The 24252-nt window shown below is 54.8% G+C and overlaps 2 protein-coding genes and 1 pseudogene across 16 annotated transcripts in view; all 3 read right to left on the bottom strand.

Annotated features, from left to right (window-relative positions):
• The window catches only part of LOC129714008 (transcription intermediary factor 1-beta-like), a 40564-nt gene extending 34688 nt beyond the window's left edge, over window positions 1-5876 (bottom strand). For 7 of the 8 annotated variants that reach the window (XM_055663487.1, XM_055663486.1, XM_055663490.1 and 4 more), the window contains exon 1: window positions 5502-5876. In XM_055663487.1, coding sequence (XP_055519462.1) covers window positions 5502-5757 — 256 coding nt within the window. In that variant the 5' untranslated portion in view covers window positions 5758-5876. The remainder of the gene's footprint in view (window positions 1-5501) is intronic. The other variant, XM_055663483.1, reaches the window with a different exon arrangement.
• Window positions 5877-6770: 894 nt separating this feature from the next.
• LOC129714007 (uncharacterized) lies at window positions 6771-16808 on the bottom strand. 8 transcript variants are annotated; one of them, XM_055663476.1, is made up of 8 exons: window positions 15747-16808; window positions 14559-14692; window positions 13850-13971; window positions 13395-13632; window positions 12255-12517; window positions 10304-10384; window positions 9257-9397; window positions 6775-7833 (listed from the first exon to the last, which is right to left on the bottom strand). In XM_055663476.1, exons 4-8 carry the CDS (start codon window positions 13597-13599, stop codon window positions 7771-7773), a joined length of 753 nt encoding a protein of 250 aa, XP_055519451.1. In that variant the 5' UTR covers window positions 13600-13632; window positions 13850-13971; window positions 14559-14692; window positions 15747-16808; the 3' UTR covers window positions 6775-7770. The 8 variants fall into 8 exon arrangements, with proteins under 8 accessions (XP_055519457.1, XP_055519454.1, XP_055519451.1 ...); XM_055663473.1 differs by lacking the exon at window positions 13850-13971; XM_055663475.1 differs by lacking the exon at window positions 13850-13971 and having other exon boundaries at window positions 13395-13620.
• Window positions 16809-17602: 794 nt separating this feature from the next.
• LOC129713720 (liprin-alpha-4-like) overlaps window positions 17603-24252 on the bottom strand; it is a 41577-nt pseudogene continuing 34927 nt past the window's right edge.

Below are 24252 nucleotides of genomic sequence, written 5' to 3'. Positions count from 1 at the left end.
CCAAACTACATGAAATTTTCACATATTGTGTAAAAAAAATTATATAAATCACCCCTGAAACTCGATATGAAGAAGACTTGCACATTTTTATTAAATTAGAGAAAAACCGGAAAAATGTCGGGAATTTTTTAGTCCAATCAAAGCACATTTAACATTGAGTTGTCTGCCAGTTGGCCAATCACGCACTTTGTTTCAGGCTAGCACACAACATGGCTGAGGGGGCTTCACAGATGCCTGTTTTGCTGGAGATTCCTATGTGTTGTTCTGTGGGATAAATGTCGTGGAAACTTGCAGCAGGTTAATTGTGTTTATTGGGAAAAGCATTAAAAAGGCTGCAGAAAGTGCAGCGAAGTGCAAGAAAGCCCAGATACTCGCAGTAAAGAGCGATCGATATCCCTCCATTTTTCTCCCGTTATCGGGGTCTGAAAACTACCGCTCCAGACGGCACTATGTACAGCCTTCCCCCCCCCCCCGCCCCCGGAGATGATCCGTGGCTCCGCGATCGCGAATCGGCCACTTACTAATTGAGACCGCGGCTTCACTTTACCGCGAGTATCTAGGCCCCGCGGTCGGAGCACTTTTTCCCGGTAAGTTTTCGCAGGCAGCTCCGAGATTATTTGTTAAAGACTTATTACTCTACAACAGGCTGTCATTAGTGACAATGTTTAATTGACTGTGTTATAGTTTAGGCCCTCAATTTCATGAATGAACGAATGAATGAGTGAGTAAGTGAATGAATGAATTTATTCACATTGTAAAATGGTGCAATTAAATTAATTAAAGTCCATACAGATAGATTTTCATAAATTCAGACTTTAATCTTACCTTTCAGTTAGAGTTGATTCATGGGGGCATATCGAGTTTCAGGGGTGATTTATATTTAAAAAATTGCACAATATGTGAAAATTTCATGTAGTTTGGTGACTTGGGTCACAAAATCCTATTTCTAGACACATTTTTGATGCTAACCCAGCCTAATAGTAGTTGTAATAATACTGATAATCCCACTCCTTTGCCTTCTCCCCACATCCCTGCAAAACTTTCCTTTCTATACACATCTATTTATGCACCAACATTGGCAACTTTCTCTTCCCCAGCTAGCCCTTTCTGTGGGGTTCCACAAGGCTCCATTCTCTTCTCTTTGGATATGCTCCCCCTCGGCCAACTCATTCAAAGGCACGGCATTTCTTTCCACTGCTATGCAGACAATATACAGCTCTATCTCCCCCTGAAACCCAAAACCGATCAAATCTACTCAGCCTCATGCACTGCCTCAAAGATATAAAGTGTTGGATGGGGCAGAACTTCCTCCAACTAAACGAGAGCAAGTCTGAGGTCATCCTACTCGACCAGCCTTGGAAGCCTAACCTCCTTACTGAAACCGCACATCAAAAACCTTTGCTTGATATTTGACTCCGCATTAAAGTTTGACAAACAAGTCAATGCTCTGATAAAAGCTAGCTTCTTCCAGCTTTGCACAATAGCTAAAATCAAACCATTCCTCCAATTTGACGACTTTGAAAAAAAAATCATCCACGCATTCTTATCTCCTCCCGCCTTGTTTACTGCAACTCCCTATACACTGGCATCAGCCAATCATCCCTGCAATTAGTCCAAAACACCGTAGCGAGACTTTTGACGGGTATCTGTAAAAGGGACATCACCCCGATTCTGGCCTCTCTCCACTGGCTCCCAGTACGGTAGAATCAACTTCAAGCTCCTCCTAGATGTATACAAAGCCCTTAATGGGCTCGCACCTCCCCATATCAAAAATCTTCTAACCCACCATTCTACCTCCAGGACCCCCAGGTCGGCCGACTTTGGGCTACTGACTATCCCGCGGTCCAGGTTTAAGCTCAGGGGCGACCGCCCTTTTGTGGTTACAGCACCTACACTGTGGAACAGCATCCCGCTCCTCATCAGAACTGCCCCCTCCATCGACTCCTTTAAGTCTAGACTTAAAACCTATTTCTATTCCCAAGCTTTTCTTGAGGTCCTCCGAGGGGGCGCTGTAAACAGTTTATGTATGTATTGTTAGATCTGTGTACAACTGTATGTAGCACGTTAGTACCTGCACTGATGTAAAGCACTTTGGTCAACGAGAGTTGTTTTTAAATGTGCTGTACAAATAAAATTGACTGACTGATCTCCCTAATGAATACTATAACTGAATCTCCATCATCTAATATTCTCTACACCAATTTTATTCCAAGGCCTTCCGTTTTTATGGCAAGCACGTTATGTAGCAATTTATCACATGCTTTTTGGAAGTCATATCATTCCCACTATTCCCACAAACTCTTTATCGTCGGAAAAAAAAATCTTGTCGTTACTGAGAAACAGTTTATCTTCACAAATCAAGGCCGTGGAATTTCTGAGATACTCTGAAGAATTAATTTTTACGCTTCTTAAAATATCTCTTCACATTGAACGCTTCCAAGCCCTTATATCGGGTACTAAATTCTCGCCAATCTTTCTCTCCTTCAATATCTTGTTTATCTGAGTTACTCAACAGGTCAGACAGAATCTCTGGACAAAAGGAAAATATTATGTTTTGTGTTGGGTCTGAAAAAGGTTCCTGCGCACCTTTGGAATGAGGAAGGAAACAAGGGCACCCAGAGAAAACCCATGCAATCAAAGGGAAAAGGAGAAAACTCCATACAGGCAGCACCCATATTCAGGATCAATTCCGGGTCTCTGGCGATTTCAGGCCGCAACTTTATGGCCAATGTACTACCCCATAGTCTTGAACTGGCCTACTCCAGAACCTATTGTCTGAAATGACCACCTAATTGCGAGCCCTGCTAGAGTATATGGTCAGTAACAGGATTCAGAATGCTCACCAAGTTCTGACGTGTGTGTGTGTGTGTGTGTGTGTGTGTGTGTGTGTGTGTGTGTGTGTGTGTGTGTGTGTGTGTGTGTGTGTGTGTGTGTGTGTGTGTCTGTGTGTGTGTCTGTGTCCACAATGTCCATACTAGCCCTCTGGAAACCATTCCCTTCATCCCACAACACGCATGATAGCTCTCCAGAAATGTATGACCATTTTCATCCACGTATATTTCATAGCCCTTGCAGTCGAACAGTTCACCACAGTTCAGAGACAAATTGAGTTGCAGCTGCAGTTACTGAAGTTACAGTTACCGAGGGCTCTGTACAATCAATATTACTTATGCAAGCTTTTTAATGATGCAGGAACCTTTCGTGTGAGAATAATAAAGAAATAAAGTAAGGACACTTCGGAATTTATTTTATAAAGCTTGATGCATGACTGATGAATGGGACTCATGCAGTCTTCAATGCAAGGCTGCAGAAGCTTGCATTGTTGCTGCTTGTTTGTTCAGCCCCTCCCCCCCCACATGCTTTTCAATCCATTGAATATAAGGGAGGCAAGAGTCGTTTTCAACTGAACGATAGGCACAAGGAACTGCAAAAGCTGGATTACAAAAAAAATTATAAAGTGCTGGAATATCTCAGCAAGTCAGGCAGCTCTGCAGAATATGGATAGGTGACTTTACAGGTTGGAACTTTTCTTCAGACTGATTGCAGAAGGGTCCAGACTGAAACACTGCATGTCCATGTTATCCAGAGATGCTGCCTGACCCACTGAGTTACTCCAGCACTTTGTTCTTTTGTTAAACAGAATGACTTTGGTCAATTCAACCCACTTGGCAGACCCGAGCTCTTAGTGTAACTCAGCTGGTAGCTCTCAGGAGCAAAAAATTGTGGTCAAGCCTCACTCTAAAACAAGCATAAAATTGATATTGTGCAGAAGGTGAACTTCTACCGCTGCACCATCGAGAGCATCCTTACCAACTGCATCACAGTATGGTATGGCAACTGCTCTGTCTCCGACCGGAAGGCATTGCAGAGGGTGGTGAAAATTGCCCAATGCATCACCGGTTCCACGCTCCCCTCCATTGAGTCTGTCCAAAGCAAGCGCTGTCTGCGGAGGGCGCTCAGCATCGCCAAGGACTGCTCTCACCCCAACCATGGACTGTTTACCCTCCTACCATCCGGGAGGCGCTACAGGTCTCTCCGTTGCCGAACCAGCAGGTCGAGGAACAGCTTCTTTCCGGCGGCTGTCACTCTACTCAACAACGTACCTCGGTGACTGCCAATCACCACCCCCCCCCCCCCGGACACTTATTATTTTTTATTCAAATCGTTTGCTATGTCGCTCTTCAAGGGAGATGCTAAATGCATGTCGTTGTCTCTGTACTGTACACTGACAATGACAATTAAAATTGAATCTGAATCTGAAAGGGACAGAAAGAAACAGATGTGAAAGCCAGTCTCCCTCTCAGGTGACCGCAAGGCAATTCATCACCATTTTAGAAAGTAGGACAGTATGACCACTATCTGACCCAACACTTATCCTTCACTCATTTTCACAAATTCAGATAATCTGGTTAATTTCACAGTTGTATGCGAGAGATAACTGTATGCAAATTGTCTATTTGTATAACATAATAACATTGGTGATCTAGTCCATCGTAGGGCCTTAAAACCACTTTTGGACATGAAAGTTGATACAAAAGTTGAAAGGTGATATATAGAGAGATATATGTATGTATGTGTATTTGTTCATTATATTATCTTTTGAGTACTGTGCTTACACACGTTGTACTGCTGCACGTAATTTCATAGTTCCGTTTCAGTACATATGACAATAATACTCTCGACTCATGACCTTTTCACGGGCACTTAAGGATGGCAATAATTTCTGGCTTTATCGAAACTGCCCAGATCGCGGGAAATAAATGTTTTAATAACCTAAGTGGTGAGATAGATCCAGCAACTCTCTAACAAATATTTTACTTGTTTCACATGGGATTAACTCAAGCAGGAAGAACGAACATTATGTTTTCAAAACAAACCAGTAATCTGCCAAAGCAGCGTAAATAATATATAGATGATAAATGTTATTCAATGAGAATTATCCTGTACTTGAATACAGAAACAGGATCAGATTATCTTTCTTGGGCATTTTACTATAAGCAGCACACCTGTACAGATTTGTGAACTAATCGGGTTACTGCTCATAACAAAACAAACTCCCTCAACAATTAATTTAGAAATAAAAAAACTGCCATGTACAAATTCGTAAACGTATCCAGCGGGGAACTATCGAAACTCCAGATCTCCTCATACCCTCACCCTTTTTTCCCCAATATTTGTAAGAATGGCAACACCGCCAGAAAACGGACCCCTTGCCGTCCATATATCCCAACATAAACCTCACCGCAACGTCGACCTCAGAATCCAGTCCGCTGCTCCCTCTCCCGTTTCTCCCACATAATATGCCGCATCTCTCTGCGCTGTTACCCTGCCGGATTCATTGCAACTCCCTTCACTGGCTTGCCACATTCGCCAGGCAGATTTGGCTCAGCTGCCCCCTCGATTCGCCTCACTCTCCGCCTTCTTCCCCTCCCGGACTGCCCGCTCCGTCCAAGCCGCTGTCCGGGCCTCCCTACCCCAGGCTCTACAAGCCCAGGCCTTACCGTCTGCCTGCGGGCTCCCGCTGGCGTCGAGCCCGCCGTGAAGGCAGCCCTTGCACACCGAGTGCAGGCAGGGCAGCAGGCGGGGCTGGCGCTCCCGTAGACGGCCTCGACACACGCCGCAGCGCTCCAGAAGGCCCGGGCCCGGCTCCACTAGCCTCAATGCGTCAGCATCGGCCTCAGGGCCTACAACAGGCCCGTCCACTCCCCGCTCAGGGCCCGGATCGTCCCCGCACTCCAGCACCACGGCGGCCTCCATGTTGCCGCCTCTGTTTCCGCTCGTTGTCGCCGTCGTCGTCAACGCCCCGCTCCATTGTGCACGGCCGCCATTACCGCGGCCGCGGCACCGCTCTCGCGAGACTGCGCGCGCGGCCCCTGCGCTCTGACGTCATGCGTCTGGCGTGCGCCCTGCGCGCCTATGTCACGCGTCCCTTGTGTCAGGCGGTCCTGGCGGAAGTAGGAGCTCCAGCTGGGCACGATACTGGCGGAAGTGGGAGCTCCAGCTGGACACGGTACTGGCGGAAGTGGGAGCTCCAGCTGGACACGGTACTGGCGGAAGTGGGAGCTCCAGCTGGACACAGTACTGGCGGAAGTAGGAGCTCCAGCTGGCGGAAGTGGGAGCTCCAGCTGGACACGGTACTGGCGGAAGTGGGAGCTCCAGCTGGACACGGTACTGGCGGAAGTGGGAGCTCCAGCTGGACACAGTACTGGCGGAAGTGGGAGCTCCAGCTGGACACGGTACTGGCGGAAGTGGGAGCTCCAGCAGGACACAGTACTGGCGGAAGTAGGAGCTCCAGCTGGACACGGTACTGGCGGAAGTGGGAGCTCCAGCTGGACACGGTCCTGGCGGAAGTGGGAGCTCCAGCTGGACACAGTACTGGCGGAGGTTACAAAAAAAAAGCTGGAGAAACTCAGCGGGTGCAGCAGCATCTATGGAGCGAAGGAAATAGGCAACGTTTCGGGCCGAAACCCTTCTTCAGACTGATCGGGGGCGGGGGTGGGCGGGGACAAGAAAGGGAAAAGGAGGAGGAGCCCGAAGGCTGGGGGATGGGAGGAGACAGCAGGGGGACTGGCAACACTCTGCACCAAAGATCTTATAGCAGAGCCTTCGCTATAAAATCTTTGCTCTGCACTGCACTGCACTGCGACCCCACTGCCCCTGGCATTGCACACCTGGCCCAACACTGTGGAACAAACCCGCCCACACATCTCCATTAAACATTCCCTCTCTCACATTATAACTATGCCCTCTCGTGTTATAGTATAGTATAGTATATCTTTATTGTCATTTTCCTGAGTACTCACATACCCAGAGGAAACAAAAAAACGTTGCTCAACCAGTGTCCATTAAAATTAAATAGAAATAAAAATACATATATCATGAACAAGTTAAACACTCTACTCTCTACTAAACATCAACAGGCGTTCCGATCGGCAGCAGCACGACAGTGGCTCTGCTGCAGTGTGTCCAGGTTGGTGGTTGGTGCGCGATACTTTGGCAGGGGGCAAAGTCCGTTTATCAGTCTTATAGCCTGCGGGAAGAAGCTGACGAGCATCCTGCTGGTTTTGCAGCTAATGCTCCTGTACCTCTTCCCAGATGGCAGGATGGAGAATATGTGATGCGATGGGTGGTAGGGGTCTTTGATGACCCTTTGATGATGTGTTGGACATTTCCTCCCTGGGAAAAGGGTTCTGACTATCTTTGCCCTCGTAATTTTATATACTTTATCAAGTCTAGGTAGGATTCGGTGAGGTAACAATGAGTTAGTTTAATGTGATTATTCTTATGGTACACTGCCTGTCTTAAACTCTAAATGAACATTGCCCCATTTATCCATCTCCCTGAATCCACACTGGGTCCTAATTCAATGAATCTCTTTAAAAATCTTCATCCTTTCTTATAAATGCCTCACTACTCCTCCAGACCCAAGACCTTGCCAAGATCACTGCACTCCTCCGCATCTGCACTCTCATCACTAGCACTTCCTGTGTCGGTACAGAGTAGTCACAGTAGGGTATGGCTTCAGCGGGATTGGATTCAATCCCCAAACCTCTCCAAGCTTCATCTAGCAACAAGGCATCAAGTACCCCTTGGGAAATCTTTTGGTCATGTGTCTCGTGTAACTCAGGGCAATATGGAAACACCCCTGGCCTGTGGGAGGATGAAAGAGAGAGGATGAGGGTGTCTGAAAAGCAGAGGAAGGGTGGGGGCTGAATGGAGACCATCACACACATCAGATGATATGATCTTTATTGACATTTTCGGTATCTGTCAAGGCTTGAAGGATGACGGTTGGTTCTGGCCGACAGTCTGTGCACATTGTTTCGTCAGTCCCTGTAACAAAAAAATAATTGGTTATCCTTGATCAGCCAATCCAGCTCAAAACACTGGCTCTTACCTTGTTAGAAACATAGCAAATAGGTGCAGGAATAGGCCATTCAGCCCTTTCAGCCAGCGCCGACATTCAATATGATCATGGCTGAACATCCAAAATCAGTACCCCGTTTCTGCTTTTTCCTGTATTCCTTGATTCAGTTCGTCCTAAGAACGCAATCTGAAGCAAGGTCTTGACCCGAAACATCACCCATTCCTTTTCTCCAGAGATGCTGCTTGTCCTGCTGAGATACTCCAGCTTTTTGTATCTATCTTCAAGCTAAATCTTGAAAACATCCAGTGAATTGGCTTCCACTGCCTGCTGTGGCAGAGAATTCCACAGTCTCACAACTCTCTGGGTGAAAACGTTTTTCCTCATCTCTGTCCTAAATGGTCTACCCCTTATTCTTAAACTGTGACCCCTGGTTCTGGACTCCCCCAACATCGGGAACATTTTTCCTGCGTCTACCCTGTCCAATCCTCTAAGAATGTTAAATGTTTCTACAAGATTCCCTGGTTCTGCTGGTGCAAGTATAAAGGACGTACAAATGTATGAACAGATCTCACTGTTTAATGAGCAGCTGGGACTGCGGGTCAATGTTCATCAATCCTTGAACATCACAACATTGTGTTATCAGGTAAATGTCATTCAATTCAATTCAATTCAACTTTAATGTCATCGCACAAATACAAGTATCAGTACAACGAAATGCAGTTTTGCGTCAGTCCGTAGTAGTTGTACATAAAGAGAAAAAACAAGAAAAAAATAGAAAGAGAGAAGATACAGAATAATCAGGAAATACAGAATGATTAAACAAAGGGGGACGGAGGGACCAGAGAAATCTATCGTCGGGACTCCGAGTTCAGCAGTGTGATTGTGTTGTTATAGAAGCTTTTCCTCATCCTGCTGGTAGGTGACCTGAGGCTCCTGTACCGCCTCCCTGATGGGAGGAGGGCAAACAGTCCATGGTTGGGGTGTGAGGGGTCTTTGATGATCTTCCCAGCCCGTCTCAGACACCGTTTTCGGTGGAGGGCATCCATGGCAGGGAGCGGGGCACCGATGATGTGCTGCGCGGTTTTCACCACCCGTTGTAGTGCTTTCCTGTCCGCAGCAGTGCAGCTGCTGTACCATACCGTGAAGCAGGTGGTCAGGATACTCTCTATGGTACAGCAGTATACTCTATGGTACAGCAGGATACTCTCTATGGTACCGCTCGTGGGAGCTTCGTGTGTACAAACTAGCTAATGCAATTCCCATATTACATCAGTGAACATACCCCCAACATCCCCATTGGCTGTAAAACACTTGGAACATCCTAAAGGGGATGTAACGGACAGCATAGAGATGCAGGTGTGTTAGTCTTAAGGAGCGAGCGCAACTTGCCTGTATCTTGGTCATCTGCTTGGCCAGCTTCTCCCTCAGCTCCTGGAGGACAGCTGCCTTACGGGCCCTGATTAAACGCTCAGCCCCTTCCTCAATGTCCATGTAGCTGTGAACAATGTGTGGGGACTCGATACTGTAGAGCTGCCGCCCAGTGTCGGGGAAAGTAAATGGAAAAGATGTCACGTCAAGGTCACATTTGTTTCTTTCGTACAACACTGGGATGACACAGCGGCAGAGGCTAGATACACTGCCTCACAGCGCCAAAGGCACAGGTTCAGTCACAGCCTCTGCTGCTGTCTGTGTGGAGTTTGCATGTCCTCCCTGTGACCACATGGGGTTTCTCCAGCTTCCTCCCACTTCCCAAACATGCAGGTTATACGTTAATTGGCTGCTGTAAAGTATTTCTGTGTGCAGGTTCATGGGAGAAACTGGAGAGAATTACAGGAATGTAGGAAGAATAAAATTGGGATCGGTGTTGGACTCGTGTAAATGGTCGGCAGGGACTCGGCGGCTGATGGGCTGATTGAGCCACTAGTGTCTAAAGGAGGGCACCAGCAACCATCTTCCTCACCAGTCACCCTTCAACCCTTTGTAGGCACGGTGCCAGCCTTTACACCATCTGCTCAGTCAGTGGCAGCCATCTCCAGCAGCCACGTGTTCATGTATAGCCCTTTAAGGGTCAGTGTAGCATGGAAAAAGCCCTTTAAACCTAGTTGGTCCACGTCAACCAACAAGAACCAACTTACAACAAGCCTAGACTGGTGTTGGCTTTGAAGGTGAGGCAAGGGATTGAGTTAGAGTTTGGCATCAGGTTAGGGTGGAGGTTGAGGGTTGGGGCTGGGTAGGGTTGGGTTCAATTTGAGGTTGGGGTTGGAATGTGGGTGGGGGTTGGGTTGGGTTCAGTTTGAGGTTGTGGCTGGATTGAGGGTGGGGGTTGAGTTGGGGGTTGAGTTGGGTTGGGATTGGGTTGGGTTTGAAGTTGGGGTTGGATTGCGGGTGGGGGTTTGGGTGTGGCTGGCATTGGGAGGAACACCCACTGTTCCATACCGTTATTTCCATCTCTGTCAGCTGCCTGAGGTTGAAGCATTCCTCCTCAAGTTGCTGTTTCCATACAAAGTCTTCAACCAACTGAAAGCAGAGCAAGAGGAAGTTGGTCAGTGATGCTGATGCCCGCCATCCACTGCGGCTGTAGGTGGGCGAGAGTACTGCACCCATGGCGACATTAAGAAAGGTCACTGCCTCAGCTGGAGGCCACAGTTGGGAGAAGGGGTGGGGAATGAAGGAGAGGGGGACAAATTGCCAGCTGAGATCAATAAGGGGAGGGGGTCTGGGGCCGTGACTCAACATCCGAGTTCCTCTCGGTATCTCCCCATCACCACCAATGCCCTGAGGCACATCCTCATGCCCACCTACACCCACCAAACATACCAACATTCCTTCCTCTAGCTTCACAATTCACAACTCTTCAATCCTTCTCTCTTTTCATCTTTGGCCTTAGTCCAAACATCTGCTTATCAAAAACTCCCCTCACTCGTATCTGCCCATTACTCGTGTTGGAAAGAACTGCAGATGCTGCTTTAAATCGAAGGTAGACACAAAATGGTGAAGTACTCACCCTGAAGAAGGGTCTCGACCCGAAACGCCACTCTCCAGAGATTTTGCCTGACCTGCTGAGTTACTCCAGCGTTTTGTGTCTGTCTTCAACCTATTACTTGCCAGGCTTTGTCTCCCCCCCTACAATCTGAAGGAGTGTCCCATAACGTCAACTGTCCATGTTCTCCAGACAGGCTGTATGGTCGTGTTGAAAATTTCGGCGCCTATCACAGGTGCCAGCAGTCGCCTGTAAAGTGGGACAGGCCCTTTTATCTGCTTCTAACAAGAACGCCTTGACTATTTTTATTTTCTAAACATATTTTACATGATCAAAATTTATATATTTGAAATAATAATTAATTCTGATGCCAGAAAAAAAGCCAATGCACTCGTGTGGTCGCCAGAAACATCGGCGTCGCTTCGTGCGGCCGTGATCCTGACCCACTCCATGTTCAACAAAGCCAGGACCAGCCACACAAAGTATCCAGTGTTTGCCTCGCCGGCTGCTCACTGTCGCTGCCCGACTCTGCTCCTTCATCGTGCACGGGTAGTGTCCCATAAGACCATGACAGGAGCAGAATTAGGCCATCCGGCCCATCAAATCTATTCTGCCATTCAATCATGACTGATCTATATTTCCCTCGCTCCATCGATGCTGCCTCACCTGCTGAGTTTCTCCGGCATTTTGTCTACCCTCAATTTTTCCAGCATCTGCAGTTCTTTCTTAAAAATATTTTCTTCTCACTCCCATTCTCCTGCCTTCTCCCCATAACCCGACTCCCGCACTCATCAAGAGGAGCATATCTCCTTCCTAAGTGTCTCTGTCTCCACCTCATGGGGGTCGTTCCTGGGGAGGTTTATCGCAGTGGGGGGGGGGGGGGGGGGGGGGGGGGTGGGTAGAGGATGCCCCTCGGGTGCCCCCGGGGGTGGGGGGGGGGGGGGGGGGGGTAGAGGGTGCCCCTCGGGGTGGGGGGAAAGTAGATAGTCGGGCCCCTCGGGGTGGGGGGGGGGGGGGGTGGCCCCTCGGTAGAGTAGATAGTGCCCCTGCCCCTCGGGGGGGTGGGGGGGGGGGATAGTGCCCCTCGGGGTGGGGGGGGGGGGGGTAGTAGAGTAGATAGTGCCCCGGGGGGGGGGGGGGGGGGGGTGGGGGGGGGGAGTAGATAGTGCCTCGGGGTTAGGGGGTGGGGGGGGAAGTAGATAGTGCCCCTCGGGGTGGGGGGGGGGGGTAGAGGGTGGCCCCTCGGGGTGGGGGATGGGGTGAGTAGATAGTGCCCCTCGGGGTGGGGGGGTAGATAGTGCCCCTCGGGGTGGGGGGGGGGGGGGAGTAGATAGTGCCCCTAGGGGTGGGGGGGGGGGGCGGGGGGGGGTGGGGGTAGAAGGTCGGAAGCCAGCAGGAAGGACTCACTAGGTATTTGTTGTCGGTCTGGTCAAACGTTTCCTCGTCCCGGAGGCCGCGGCGGTGAAAGTTCCGGTAGCATCTCCACCAGCTGAAGAGGACGATGAACTGATCGAGGGAGCAGTGCAGAACCCAGGGAATCTTCAGGCACTTGGGCAGCAGGGGCGTAATGAGCAGCAGCCCCCAGTACATGGGGATACACACGAAGTACGGCGTCTGCGTCGGGGATTCAATCAGCTTCTTAAATGTCCTTTGCGATTTTTTCTTAACATCTGTTTCACAAAATACAGCAATTACAGCAAGACACGAGGCCATTCGGCCATCTTAGGTCATTTCTAGCTTCCAGCAGAGCAATCCCATCAGACCCGCTGCCCCGTCACCATGTCCCACACTCCGGCCACGACTGCCTCCTGCGTGGAGCGCCTGGCGAGGACCCTCGGGCTCATATGTGGCGGGAGGGGAGACGCTGGGGGTTGGTGGAGACAGAGACTCTCACAAGATTCGGCATACGCCTGAAAAACGTATAGAAGACTGCATTGGAAGGACTGGTGATGAATGAGCGCATGGGTAGCACGGATATGCTGGGCTGAAGGGCCTGTGACTAATGGCGAACCACTGTACAGCACCCGAACTCACACCTCCATGGTATTGGGAGGAAGCCGAAGGACCTTTGGGAATCCCATGCAGTCACAGGGAGAACATGCCAACTCCACACAGACAGCATTGGGGTTCGGGATTGAACCCATGTCACTGCAGCTATGAAGCAGCTGCTCTACCAGCTGTGCCACTCGCTGTGAAGGCGGCCGGACGCTCACTATCGCCCAACTAACGTGTTCTTTGCAACCTTCACCCTGCATTCTGAACCCTTCAGAAGTTTGGTTCTCTCCAAATGTAAAATACATTTAGATAGGTTTAGGAGTGATGGGCGAAAGGCATGCAGGTGGGACTAGTACAGATGGGGCATGTTGGTCGTTGTCGGCAGGTTGGGCCGAACGGCCTGTTTCCACGGCGTATGACTATTAACCAAATCACGATGGGAATGTGTTTTAGTCAACATCTGGAGCGCCACGTGCCCCCACATCTGGTGGGGACAGGGTCAAACATTCCTCTTACAGGACATCAGTCTCTGGGCAAAGGGCAACGTTTCACCTTTGAACCTGCTGGCGGATGACCCCGGGCGGGGCTGTCGCAGGAAGACCTCGGCCTTCTTGGTCGTCACGGCGAACACCTGCCTGATGCCGCAGGAGAAGATGCCGATCATCGAGCTGATGCTGACGCTGAACTCCTCGTCAAAGAACAGCGTGGGCAGGTAGAAGAAAGCCATCAGGCCCAGGTATGGTTTTAGCAGCTCCATCGCCACCACGGCGGGAGGTCACTGGTGGAGGGGCTGGGGGCAACACGGAGCCTCAGTGCTGAGAGGACATTGAACCCGCAAAGACCCAGCTCCACCCCACATGCCCGCTCAATGACAATCCCATCCTGTGGTTAATCCCAAGATTAGTCGGTGCTATATAAATGCACGTGTTGTTGCTGTTGGGCTGGATGAGGTATATTACCCCCCTCCCCCATCTCCCCCCCCCCTTCCCTCCCGCCACCTCTACAACCAAGCAGATCCTCGGCAAATTCTTTCTGAAGACTCCCGTTGAAAGTTCCTGTTTGGTGCAAATTCCGTCAACGCATGGAACAAAGACAGAGTGCTGGAGTAACTCAGCGGGTCAGGCAGCATCTGTGGAGAACATGGATAGGTGACGTCACACTGCCCTGCACTAACGCTGCCTCCGGTCATTCCCTCGATTGGCGGGAGTTTTTCTTGGTGCCCCCCCCCCCCCCCCCCCCCCCCCCCACACACACACACACACCCCCCCCCACACACACACACACACACACACACCCCACCCCCCACACACACACCCCCCCCCACACCCACCCCCACCCCCCACCACCCACACCCCCCCCCCCACACACACCCCCCCCACCCCCCCCCCCCACACACACACACACACACCCACACACACACACACACACACCCCGTCACGTCGCTCCCACATCTGTGCGGGGCGGCAGAGACACACACTCAGCGGCAACCGCACATCTGCCCGCCCCTGGCACATCTGCCCGCCCCCCTCCCGCACATCTGCCCGCCCCCTCCCAACATCTGCCCGCCCCCCTCCCGCACATCTGCCCGCACCTGGGCACATCTGCCCGCCCCCTCCCAACATCTGCCCGCCCCCTCCCGCACATCTGCCCCGCCCCCGGCACGGCTACTGTCAGCCGCAGTCTGGCTTCCATCGTGGGCGCCGCCGCCCGTCTCACCTCAAGCTCCGTTACGTCGCCGACCGCGAGCGTGTGAAGACCCGGTCTCCGGTGAGAAGCGTTTGCCCGGCAGCTGTCACGATCCTTCCCAAAGGCGGACGATTCACCGCCGGCGTCTCTGTCTCCGCCGCGGCCTGGATTTTGAATGAACCGGCGGCGGTTGGGGTCACTTACGGCTGAGTAACGGAGCTTGCACCGCGGCCGGGAACGTCACCAGCGGCGCGGGACGGGACTCCCCCCGGGACTGACCCTCCCTCCCGGGACTGACGGACTCCCTCCCCGGGACTGACTGACTCCCTCCCCGGGACTGACTGACTCCCCCCCTCCCCGGGACTGACTCCCTCCCCGGGACTCCCTCCCTCCCTCCCCGGGACTGACTCCCTCCCTCCATCCACACGCTGACTGGACGCCTCATTGGACACCGTCGGACTATCTTTAATCGGATGTTATCTTGCATTAAACCTCATTCCCTTTATCGTGTATCTGTACAATGACTCGTCTGTTTACTGACTGGAGAGCGAGCAACCAACCAACCAAAAAGCTGCACTGCACCTGTGTACAGGTGACCTTAATCACCCAGACCCCGCCCACATTGAACCCGCCCACCGTGACCCTGACCCCGCCCACCGTGACCCAGACCCCGCCCACATTGGACCCGCCCACCCAGACCCCGCCCACATTGGACCCGCCCACCCAGACCCTGACCCCGCCCACATTGACCCAGACCCCCGCCCACATTGAACCCGCCCACCGTGACCCAGACCCCGCCCACATTGGACCCGCCACCCCAGACCCTGGACCCCGCCCACATTGACCCAGACCCCGCCCACATTGGACCCGCCCACCCAGACCCCGCCCACATTGGACCCGACCCCACCCTGACCCAGACCCCGCCCACCCTGACCCAGACCCCGCCCACCCTGACCCAGACCCCGCCCACCCTGACCCAGACCCCGCCCACCCTGACCCTGACCCAGACCCCGCCCACATTGACCCCGCCCACCGTGACCCCGCCCACATTGGACCCGCCCACCCTGACCCAGACCCCGCCCACCCTGACCCAGACCCCGCCCACTCCTGACCCCCCCCCCACCCAGGAGAGCATTAAAGTGGACAGAGTGCGGAAAGGATTTCCGGGAATGATGCCACGACTCGAGGGGCCGAACTACAGGGCAGGCAAGGACTTACTTCTTTTGGAGCGCAGACAGCTAAGGGGTGAATTTATAGAGGTGTATAAAATCATGAGGAGAATTGAACACTCCGTCTCGACAGATCAAGAAAGGTTCACACACGAGCAGTGGGGCAGAGCCGGGAGATCGGACACTGACCGGGGCTGAACATCTGGAACAGCGGACACAGCTGTCAAACACTGGGCGGGACAATAAAGCTCATGGGGACAGGTTTGACACAGACCTTTATGTAAATACATTAAATACAATTTCACTCACCTGGAAACGCGCATGACACAATTAAAATGAACAAAAAATGGACAATGAGGTGCGCGGCTGATATAAAAAGGGAATATTTTCCTCGTTTGAAGTAAAGAGTAAAAATGAGCAAAAAAAAGTCAAAGAATGTTCCAGAACAATGATAGAACATTACACGAGTTCAATAAATACAGGAATCGTCCATTTACAAAAAGATAACACTGAAGGTCTGGAACCGTTCAATGCATTCACCGCAAAGCTTTTTACATTTACAACAAGAATCAAACTGACCAGATTTCACGCAAGAACTGCCTCAAGTCGGTGCCGCCTCCAACACGTGGCGGGCCCGCGGGCAGGGGTGTAGCGGGGGGGGGGGGGGGGGGAGTGGAGCAGTGGGCGGGAGCGGGATTGGTCTTTGTAAGGTCGATCCAGATCCTCGGTATGGGAGGTCCGAGTTTTGCTGCCGTCCGGGTCAGGTTCCGCCAAGACGAGCTGTTTTTCCCTAATACCCCCTGTGGGCCCCTCCCCCATCCTGTGGGCCCCTCCCCCATCCTGTGCCCCCCCCCCCCCCCCTCCTTGTGGGCCCCTCCCCATCGTTACCTCCCTCCCCTCCTGCAACTAGCTCCAAAGCTCCGGGAACGAGACTGAAGAGGGAGAGTCCTTGAGATACAAACATGCTCAATATCGATATAAATAAAACACCAGACTCGGCCCCACGCGTGGGGGGGGGGGGGGGGGGGGGTGAGGTGAGGGGCGTCACCAGAATGTCCCGCAGCCAATCGACTCTGAACCTGAGAGTCCCGGCCGGAGCTGCTGATGGGGGAGGGAGGGAGTGGGTGGGGGGGATAGGTGGGGGGATATGGGGGGGGCGGCGGGGGGGGGGGGGAGGAGAGGGAGAGGTGGGGGGATATGGGATAGGGGCGGCGGCGGGGGGGGGGGAGGAGAGGGAGAGATGGGGGGGATAGGGATAGGGGCGGCGGGGGAGAGAGGTGGGGGGGATATGGGATAGGGGCGGCGGGGGGGGGGGAGGAGAGGGAGGTGGGGGGGGTATGGGATAGGGGCGGCGGGGGGGAGAGGTGGGGGGGGGGAGGAGAGGGAGAGGTGGGGGGATCTGGGATAGGGGCGGCGGGGGGGGGGGGGAGGTGGTTATACGGGAGGGGTTATTGTGCCCCCGCCCGCGCACAGGCAGCGAGAATCTACACCCCGCACCCAACACAGTTTAGCTCTGATCCCACCGGCACCAACCTCCCCCGGGAAGCAGTCTCCGCCTGCCCGGCACCCCTGGGGCCAGCGGTCATGCGGAGAGAGGCCGGGCACCAAAGATTAGACACAGAGTGAAGTTATCTCTACCCCTTCCCATCGCACACTAGCGGGGCTGGAAAACTCCAGGCTCCAGTTCCGCACCCTGGCAGCGTTCGACTCTTGTCAGTGTCCGGTGTCCGTGTCTCAGCCCGGGCTCAGCTGCAACCGTGAGGCGGTGGGCCGGGCTCTGACTCTGGGGGAGGGGAGGGGGAGGGGGAGGGGGTGGGGGGGGGGGGGGGGAGTGGAAACCGCCGAGCCTTCAACTCACACTCACACTCACGCACACACACCAATGATAGCCCAGACTCGGGCGGGTAACGGGAGAAGCAGCGCCGGTCTATTTCCATGTCCAGCCACCGAGCGCCACCGAACCTGCTGACCGGAGCTGACCCACAGACCGGGGTCGGCACGGCGGCCTTTGGTCTCTGTCCCACGACCCACAGAGTGGCAGGAAAACAAAAAACAAGGCAGCATATTGTCAGAGTCTCTAAGGCTCTCGTCTCTCTCCCTGGACGCGAAGGACATCTTTCGCTTTAACAGTCTCGTGTGTTGTTTAGCCCAGGCGCCGGTCAGCTCAGTACACGACATCTGTGGAACAGGAGCCCGAGTCAGACACTTCAGCCCATCGCCCACTAACACCTATACCGCCCCACTACTCCCTCGCCCATCCTCCCGCGCCTACAGGGCAAATTCATCCCGCACCTCCTTGGAGCAGCCAGCAGAGGTGGACAAGGAGAACGTGTTGCGAACGTGCAAACTCCACACAGACAGCACCGCCGGTCAGGGTTGAAGCGGAATCACATGAGACACGAGGCGGCAGCTCGACCAACTGTGACCCAAGGAGCCTCAGGGTCTCGGCACGGGGTCACACGGGCACCCCTCAAACTGTGCCCAGTCGGAACTTGCGTCCACACCTCCTCTTCCAAGACCGCATTCCTCCAACTTCCTGGGGCGCTGCAACGACTCCTGAGAGTTGGTGCAGGGAACCCCTTGCCCTCGACCGCCCCCCCCCCCCCGCTCCTACCCCCCTCCTCCGACCCCGCTCCTAACCCCGCTCCCCCTCCTCTCCCTCTCTACCCCCTCCCTCCTCCCCCCCTCGCTCCCCCCCCCCGACCCCGCTCCTACCCCCCTCCCTCCCCCGCTCTACCCCAGCTCCTACCCCGCCACCCTCTGCCCTCGCTTCCCTCCTCCCCCCACCCCCCCCCCCCCCCCCCCCCCCCCCCCACCACACCCACCACCCCCCACCCCCCGCTCCCCCTACCTGCCGAGTGCCGCTAGCATGAGTACGTGCGGACGGACGGGGTGTCAGCCCGTGGAGTCCCTGAGGCAGAATCTAAACGAACACAGAAAAGATTTATAGGACGAGTTCTTGGGAAATGCTTGACTAATTCAGTGGAGAATCGGGTCACCCTGTTGTTCCATGGCCCTTCGGCCCAACACATCCGTGCTGACCATCAGTCACTGAAAGTAATCAGTGTTTAAGAAGGAACTGCAGATGCTGGAAGATGGAAGGTACACAAAAATGCTGGAGAAACTCAGCGGGTGCAGCAGCATCTATGGAACGAAGGAAATAGGCAACGTTTCGGGCCGAAACCCTTCCTCAGACTGAAAGTAATCATGCAGGTCCAGCAGGCAGTGAAGAAAGCTAACGGTACGTTGGCCTTCATTGCGACAGGATTTGAGTTTAGGAGTAAGGAGGTCCTACTGCAATTGTACAGGGCCCTGGTGAGACCACACCCGGAGTATTGTGTGTAATTTTGGTCTCCTAATTTGAGGAAGGACATTCTTGCTATTGAGGGAGTGCAGCGTGGGTTCACCAGGTTAATTCCCGGGATGACGGGACTGACATACGATGAAAGAATGGGTCGACTGGGCTTGTATTCGCTGGAATTTAGAAGAATGAGAGCGCATCTTATACAAACATGAAATTCTTAACGGATTGGACCGGCTAGCTGCAGGAAACATGTTCCCGATGTTGGGGGAGTCCAGAACCAGGGATCACAGTTTAAGAATAATGGGTTGGCCATTTAGGACTGAGATAGGGAACAACTTCTTCACCCAGAGAGTTGTGAATCCGTGGAATTCTCTGCCACAGGAGGCAGTGGAGACCAATTCACTGGATGTTTTCTAGAGAGTTAGATTGAGCTCTCAGGGCTAAAGGAATGCAGCGATATGGGGGAAAGCAGGAACGGGGTACTGATTGTGCCATGATCAGCCATGATCATATTGAATGGCGGTGCTGGCTCGAAGGGCCGAATGGCCTACTTCTACACCTATTTTTCTATGTTTTTATCATGTCCGAATACACTAAATCCATTTCCCAACCACGGCGGTTCAAGCACATTACATAGAACAGGACAACACAGATCCTGGCCCTTTGGTCAGGTCGCGGCTTCACTTACTGTCTGTTTGCACCTTGCGGAGCTGGACGCTCTGGGCGGCGATGGCCGCGGCCGTCACTCGGAAGTTGGCGGGGAGAGTCTCGCTTGTGTCCGATGTTACGTCCCGCATCTCCTTCGCCCGGAAGCGCTTGCGCCACGACGGGGCGCGGCTGAAGTTCTTGGCATCGCCCTGGCAACGGGGGGAGAGTGAGCCGCTGCCTCGCCGCGACAGAAACCCGGGTGCTGTCCGTGTGGAGTTTGCACGTTCTCCCTGTGACCGCGCAGGTTCCCTCCCACATTCCACAGGTGGTGATAGACGCGGCCTGCCCACCACATCTTGTTTGTCAACTCTGCCAGAGGCATTGCTTGTGCCCACGGAACCAGCGCCGCCCCCTCCCCCCACGGGACATTGCATGGACCCACCGCTGCTCACGGTCACGGGGGAGGCGCCAGTCAGTGTCCGGTCCTGACCTCTGACCCGTGTCTGACCTGTGCCGTTACCTGCCCCCGGCCCCCGCTGACCCTCGGTGACCGACCCGCACTGACCTCTTCCTGCCGCCGCTCCGTCCCCTGATGCAGCAGGTTCTTGAATTCACTTTCCAGCGTCTGCCGGGCCTGTGGACACGGAGAGAGAGCATCAGTGTCCGAGTGCGGGGGGGAGACGGGAGGGGGGAGTGGGAGACGGGGGAGGGGTTGAAGGGGTTGAGGGGGACACAGAGCGGGAGGGGAGGGGTCGTACCTGGGTGTTCTGCATGGGGATCTGCAGCAATAACGCGATGTCGTTGTGGTCGAATGTATCATCGAGGGCGATGAGCGCTCCGTGGACCCCGCTCTCCTGCAGGTTTCCGCTGAACTCCTTCAGGCCGATGGCCTGCACCCAGACCACCATGCGATCATTGGTCCACGCCATCACATCTGGGGAGCGGGGGGTGGGTAGGGGTCAGAAGACGCGCGACCTCCATACACTGACCATCACTGCCCGACCCTGGGTTCCTCTCACCCTCGGAGTGCCGCGGCCCGAGGGGTGGAGGGAGGGGGGGGGGGGGGGGGGGGGGGCGTGGAGGGGGGGCGGGGGGTGGACACTGGCAGACGCACCACCCATGGACCAGTCACATCACTCGGGGTCAAGCGATGGGACACGACGGCGGCCAAAGAGGATATTTGACTTAAAGAGATCCTCTGATGTGTGATGTTGGCACGGGCTCGATGGGCTGAAGGGCCTGTTTTCCGTGCTGACACAAGGGGGACCTCGTCTGGGACTGGGGCCGCACCCCCCCCCCCCCTCTCCCCAGGGGACCCCCCCGCCCCTCTCCCCGGGGGACCCCCCCCCCCCTCTCCCCAGGGGACCCCCCGCCCCCTCTCCCGGGGGGACCCCCCGCCCCTCTCCCCAGGGGACCCCCGCGCCCTCTCCCGGGGGACCCCCCCCCTCTCCCCAGGGGACCCCCCGCCCCCTCTCCCCAGGGGACCCCCCGCCCCCTCTCCCCAGGGGACCCCCCCGCCCCTCTCCCCCTCTCCCCGGGGGACCCCCGCCCCCTCCCCCGGGGGACCCCCCCCCTCTCCCCAGGGAAACCCCCCGCCCCTCTCCCCCGGGGGACCCCCCCTCTCCCCAGGGGACCCCCCCCCCTCTCCCCAGGGAAAACCCCCCGCCCCTCTCCAGGGGGGGACCCCCTTGTCGCCCTCTCTCCCGGGGGACCCCCCGCCCCTCTCCCCGGGGTGGAACCCCCCTCACCCAGGGGGGGACCCCCCGCCCCTCTGCCGCTCTCTCCTCCGGGGAGAAACCCCGCTCGTGGGGGGGGCCACTCACCCTGGATTAGCGTCATGGACTGCCCTCTCGTTTACTCTCCAGCTCCTTCTTGTCGTAGTGTCAACCGCTTTAGACACAAGATGTGGGGTAGTGTAGACTGATCCTGGAACACAGCTCGCGTCATGGGGGGGGGCAACAGGATGGGTCAGGGGGGGGGGGGGGGGGAGCGTGGGATGGTAGAGGGGTCAATGGATGGGTGGGGGGGGGGGGTGGAGGGGGGGGGGGCGGGGATGGTGTGGGGGGGCGTGGGCAGGGGGGGGGGGCGTGGGATGGTGTGGGGGGGGGGGGCGTGGGGCAGTGGGGGGGGGGCGTGGGATGTGTGTGGGGGGGGGGGGGGGGGGCGTGGGATGGTGTGGGGGGGGGCGGGGGCAGTGGGGGGGGGGTGTGGGATGGTGTGGGGGGGCGTGGGGGTGGGGGGGCGTGGAATGGTGGGGGGGGGGGGGCGTGGGATGGTGTGGGAGTGGGGGGGCGTGGGGTGTGGGGGGGGGGGCGTGGGGGGGTGGGATGGGGGGTGGGATGCGGGTGGGGCGTGGGATGGTGTGGAGGGGGGGGCGGGGGAGTGTGGGGATGGCGTGGGTGGTGGGGGGGGGGTCAGCCTAAGGGGGCTGGGTCTGTAGGGGGGTTAATGGGGGAAGGAAGGGGGGGGGGTTACGGTTCGGAGGGAGTGAGTGTGGGGTAGGTGGCAGGGTCGGCGGGGTCGGCGGGGGGTCGCTACCTGTGGAAACTCTCCACCATTTTCAGCTGCCCTCGCAGTTCCTTCTTGGTGAGATGATCCAACATGCGCGCATCTACCAGCGACTCCATGAAGTAGCTGCGGTACTGTGGGAGGCCGAGGCTCGGCAGCCACTCGTTCCCCACCCACTCGTGGTTCATGTCACCGTGCGCCAGGATCTGTCAGAGGGCCATGAGCAAAGGTCACCGGGAAACCTATCCCACATCGAGGGGCCGAGTTACGGAGCCCACACGGGGACCAGGGGACTCCCTAATGCGCGGGATGATGGTGGGGGGGGGGGTGAATTCTGTTTCTGAATGTCTCCCGCCCGCCGAAGGTGACACCGGACATCGCCTGTCCCACCCGGACAGTGTCCGCGGCCCCCGGTGCCCCCCCCCCCCCCCCCCCCCCCCCACCTGGTTTATTCCGAGCGTTGGTTCCCAACCACATCCTGGAATTGAGGGCCGTTCCGAGCTAAGCCGGGGTCCGGGAAACAACGGCAGCTCCCCGCGTCTCAAGGTGCCCGCCCCGCTCACCCCACCAACCCACCAACAAAACGGACCTCAGCGTGGGCGCGGACGGGGACAGACGCCAACCCACCTGGGCCCAGCTGATCTCCTTGGGTTCCTACCGCCAGCAGGTTAGAGGGTAGGGAGGCGGGGGGGGGGGGGAGAGAGAAAGTTAGTCCCGAGTTAGGACAACAACTGCCCCCCCCCCCCCCCACTACCCTTGTATCCACCTATCACCCGCCAGGCTTGCACCAGCTCCCCCCCCCCCCACACACACACACACACACACACACACACACACACACACACACACACACACACACACACACACACACACACACACACACACACACACACACACACACACACACACACACACACACACACACACACACACACACACACACACACACTCAATGTGGCTGAAGAAGGGTCCCAACGTGAAACGTCACGTATCCGTGTTGTCCAAAGATGCTGCCCGACCCACTGAGTTACTCCCACACTCTTCTGTACAGTATGATCTGGGTTAGAAACATAGAAACATAGGCAATAGGTGCAGGAGTAGGCCATTCGGCCCTTCGAGCCTGCACCGCCATTCAATATGATCATGGCTGATATGATCCTGTACCTGCCTTCTCTCCATACCCCCTGATCCCTTTAGCCACAAGTGCCACATCTAACTCCCTCTTAAATATAGCCAATGAACTGTGTGGCCTCAACTACCTTCTATGGCAGAGAATTCCAGAGATTCACCACTCTTTGTGTGAAAAATGTTTTCCTCATCTCGGTCCTAAATGATTTCCCCCTTATCCTTAAACTGTGACCTCTTGTTCTGGACTTCCCCAACATCGGGAACAATCTTCCTGCATCTAGCCTGTCCAACCCCTTAAGAATGTTGTAAGTTTCTGTAAGACCCCCCTCAATCTTCTAAATTCTAGCGAGTACAAACCGAGTCTATCCAGTCTTTCTTCATATGAAAGTCCTGACATCCCTGGAATCAGTCTGGTGACCTTCTCTACTCCCTCTATGGCAAGAATGTATTTCCTCAGATTTGGAGACCAAAACTGTACGCAATATTCCAGGTGTGGTCTCACCAAGGCCCTGCACAACTGCAGTAGAACCTCCCTGCTCTTATACTCAAATCCTTTTGCTATGAATGCTAACATAACATTTGCTTTCTTCACTGCCTCCTGCACCTGCATGCCTACTTTCAATGACTGGTGTACCATGACACCCAGGTCTCGTTGCACCTCGCTGCACCTTTTCCTAATCGGCCACCATTCAGATAATAGTCTACTTTCCTGTTTTTGCCACCAAAGTGTATAACCTCACATTTATCCACATTATTCTGCATCTTCCATGCATTTGCCCACTCACCCAGCCTATCCAAGTCACCTTGCAGCCTCCTAGCATCCGCCTCACAGCTAACACTGCCCCCCAGCTTCGTGTTATCCGCAAACTTGGAGGGTTAGTGTGGGTGTCTCTAACACTTTGTTGTTTCTGGGCCAAAGCAGCTGTGCAGCACCACAGCCTCACAGCTGGCACATCTGGACACACCT

Source organism: Leucoraja erinacea, chromosome 37, assembly GCF_028641065.1.
Source record: "Leucoraja erinacea ecotype New England chromosome 37, Leri_hhj_1, whole genome shotgun sequence".
NCBI classification, from domain to species: domain Eukaryota; kingdom Metazoa; phylum Chordata; class Chondrichthyes; order Rajiformes; family Rajidae; genus Leucoraja; species Leucoraja erinaceus.
The sequence above is the reverse complement of the archived record's forward strand: the minus strand, read 5'-3'. Positions and strand labels throughout refer to the sequence as shown.

Coding starts and splice junctions, on each gene's coding strand:
- LOC129714007 (XM_055663476.1), bottom strand. CDS start 13,599: ATGGAGCTGCTAAAACCATACCTGGGCCTGATGGCTTTCTTCTACCTG. Junction 10,385..12,254: donor AGACCGACAACAAATACCTA/GTGAGTCCTTCC, acceptor CTCTGCTTTCAG/TTGGTTGAAGACTTTGTATG. Junction 9,398..10,303: donor TGACAGAGATGGAAATAACG/GTATGGAACAGT, acceptor ACTGGGCGGCAG/CTCTACAGTATCGAGTCCCC.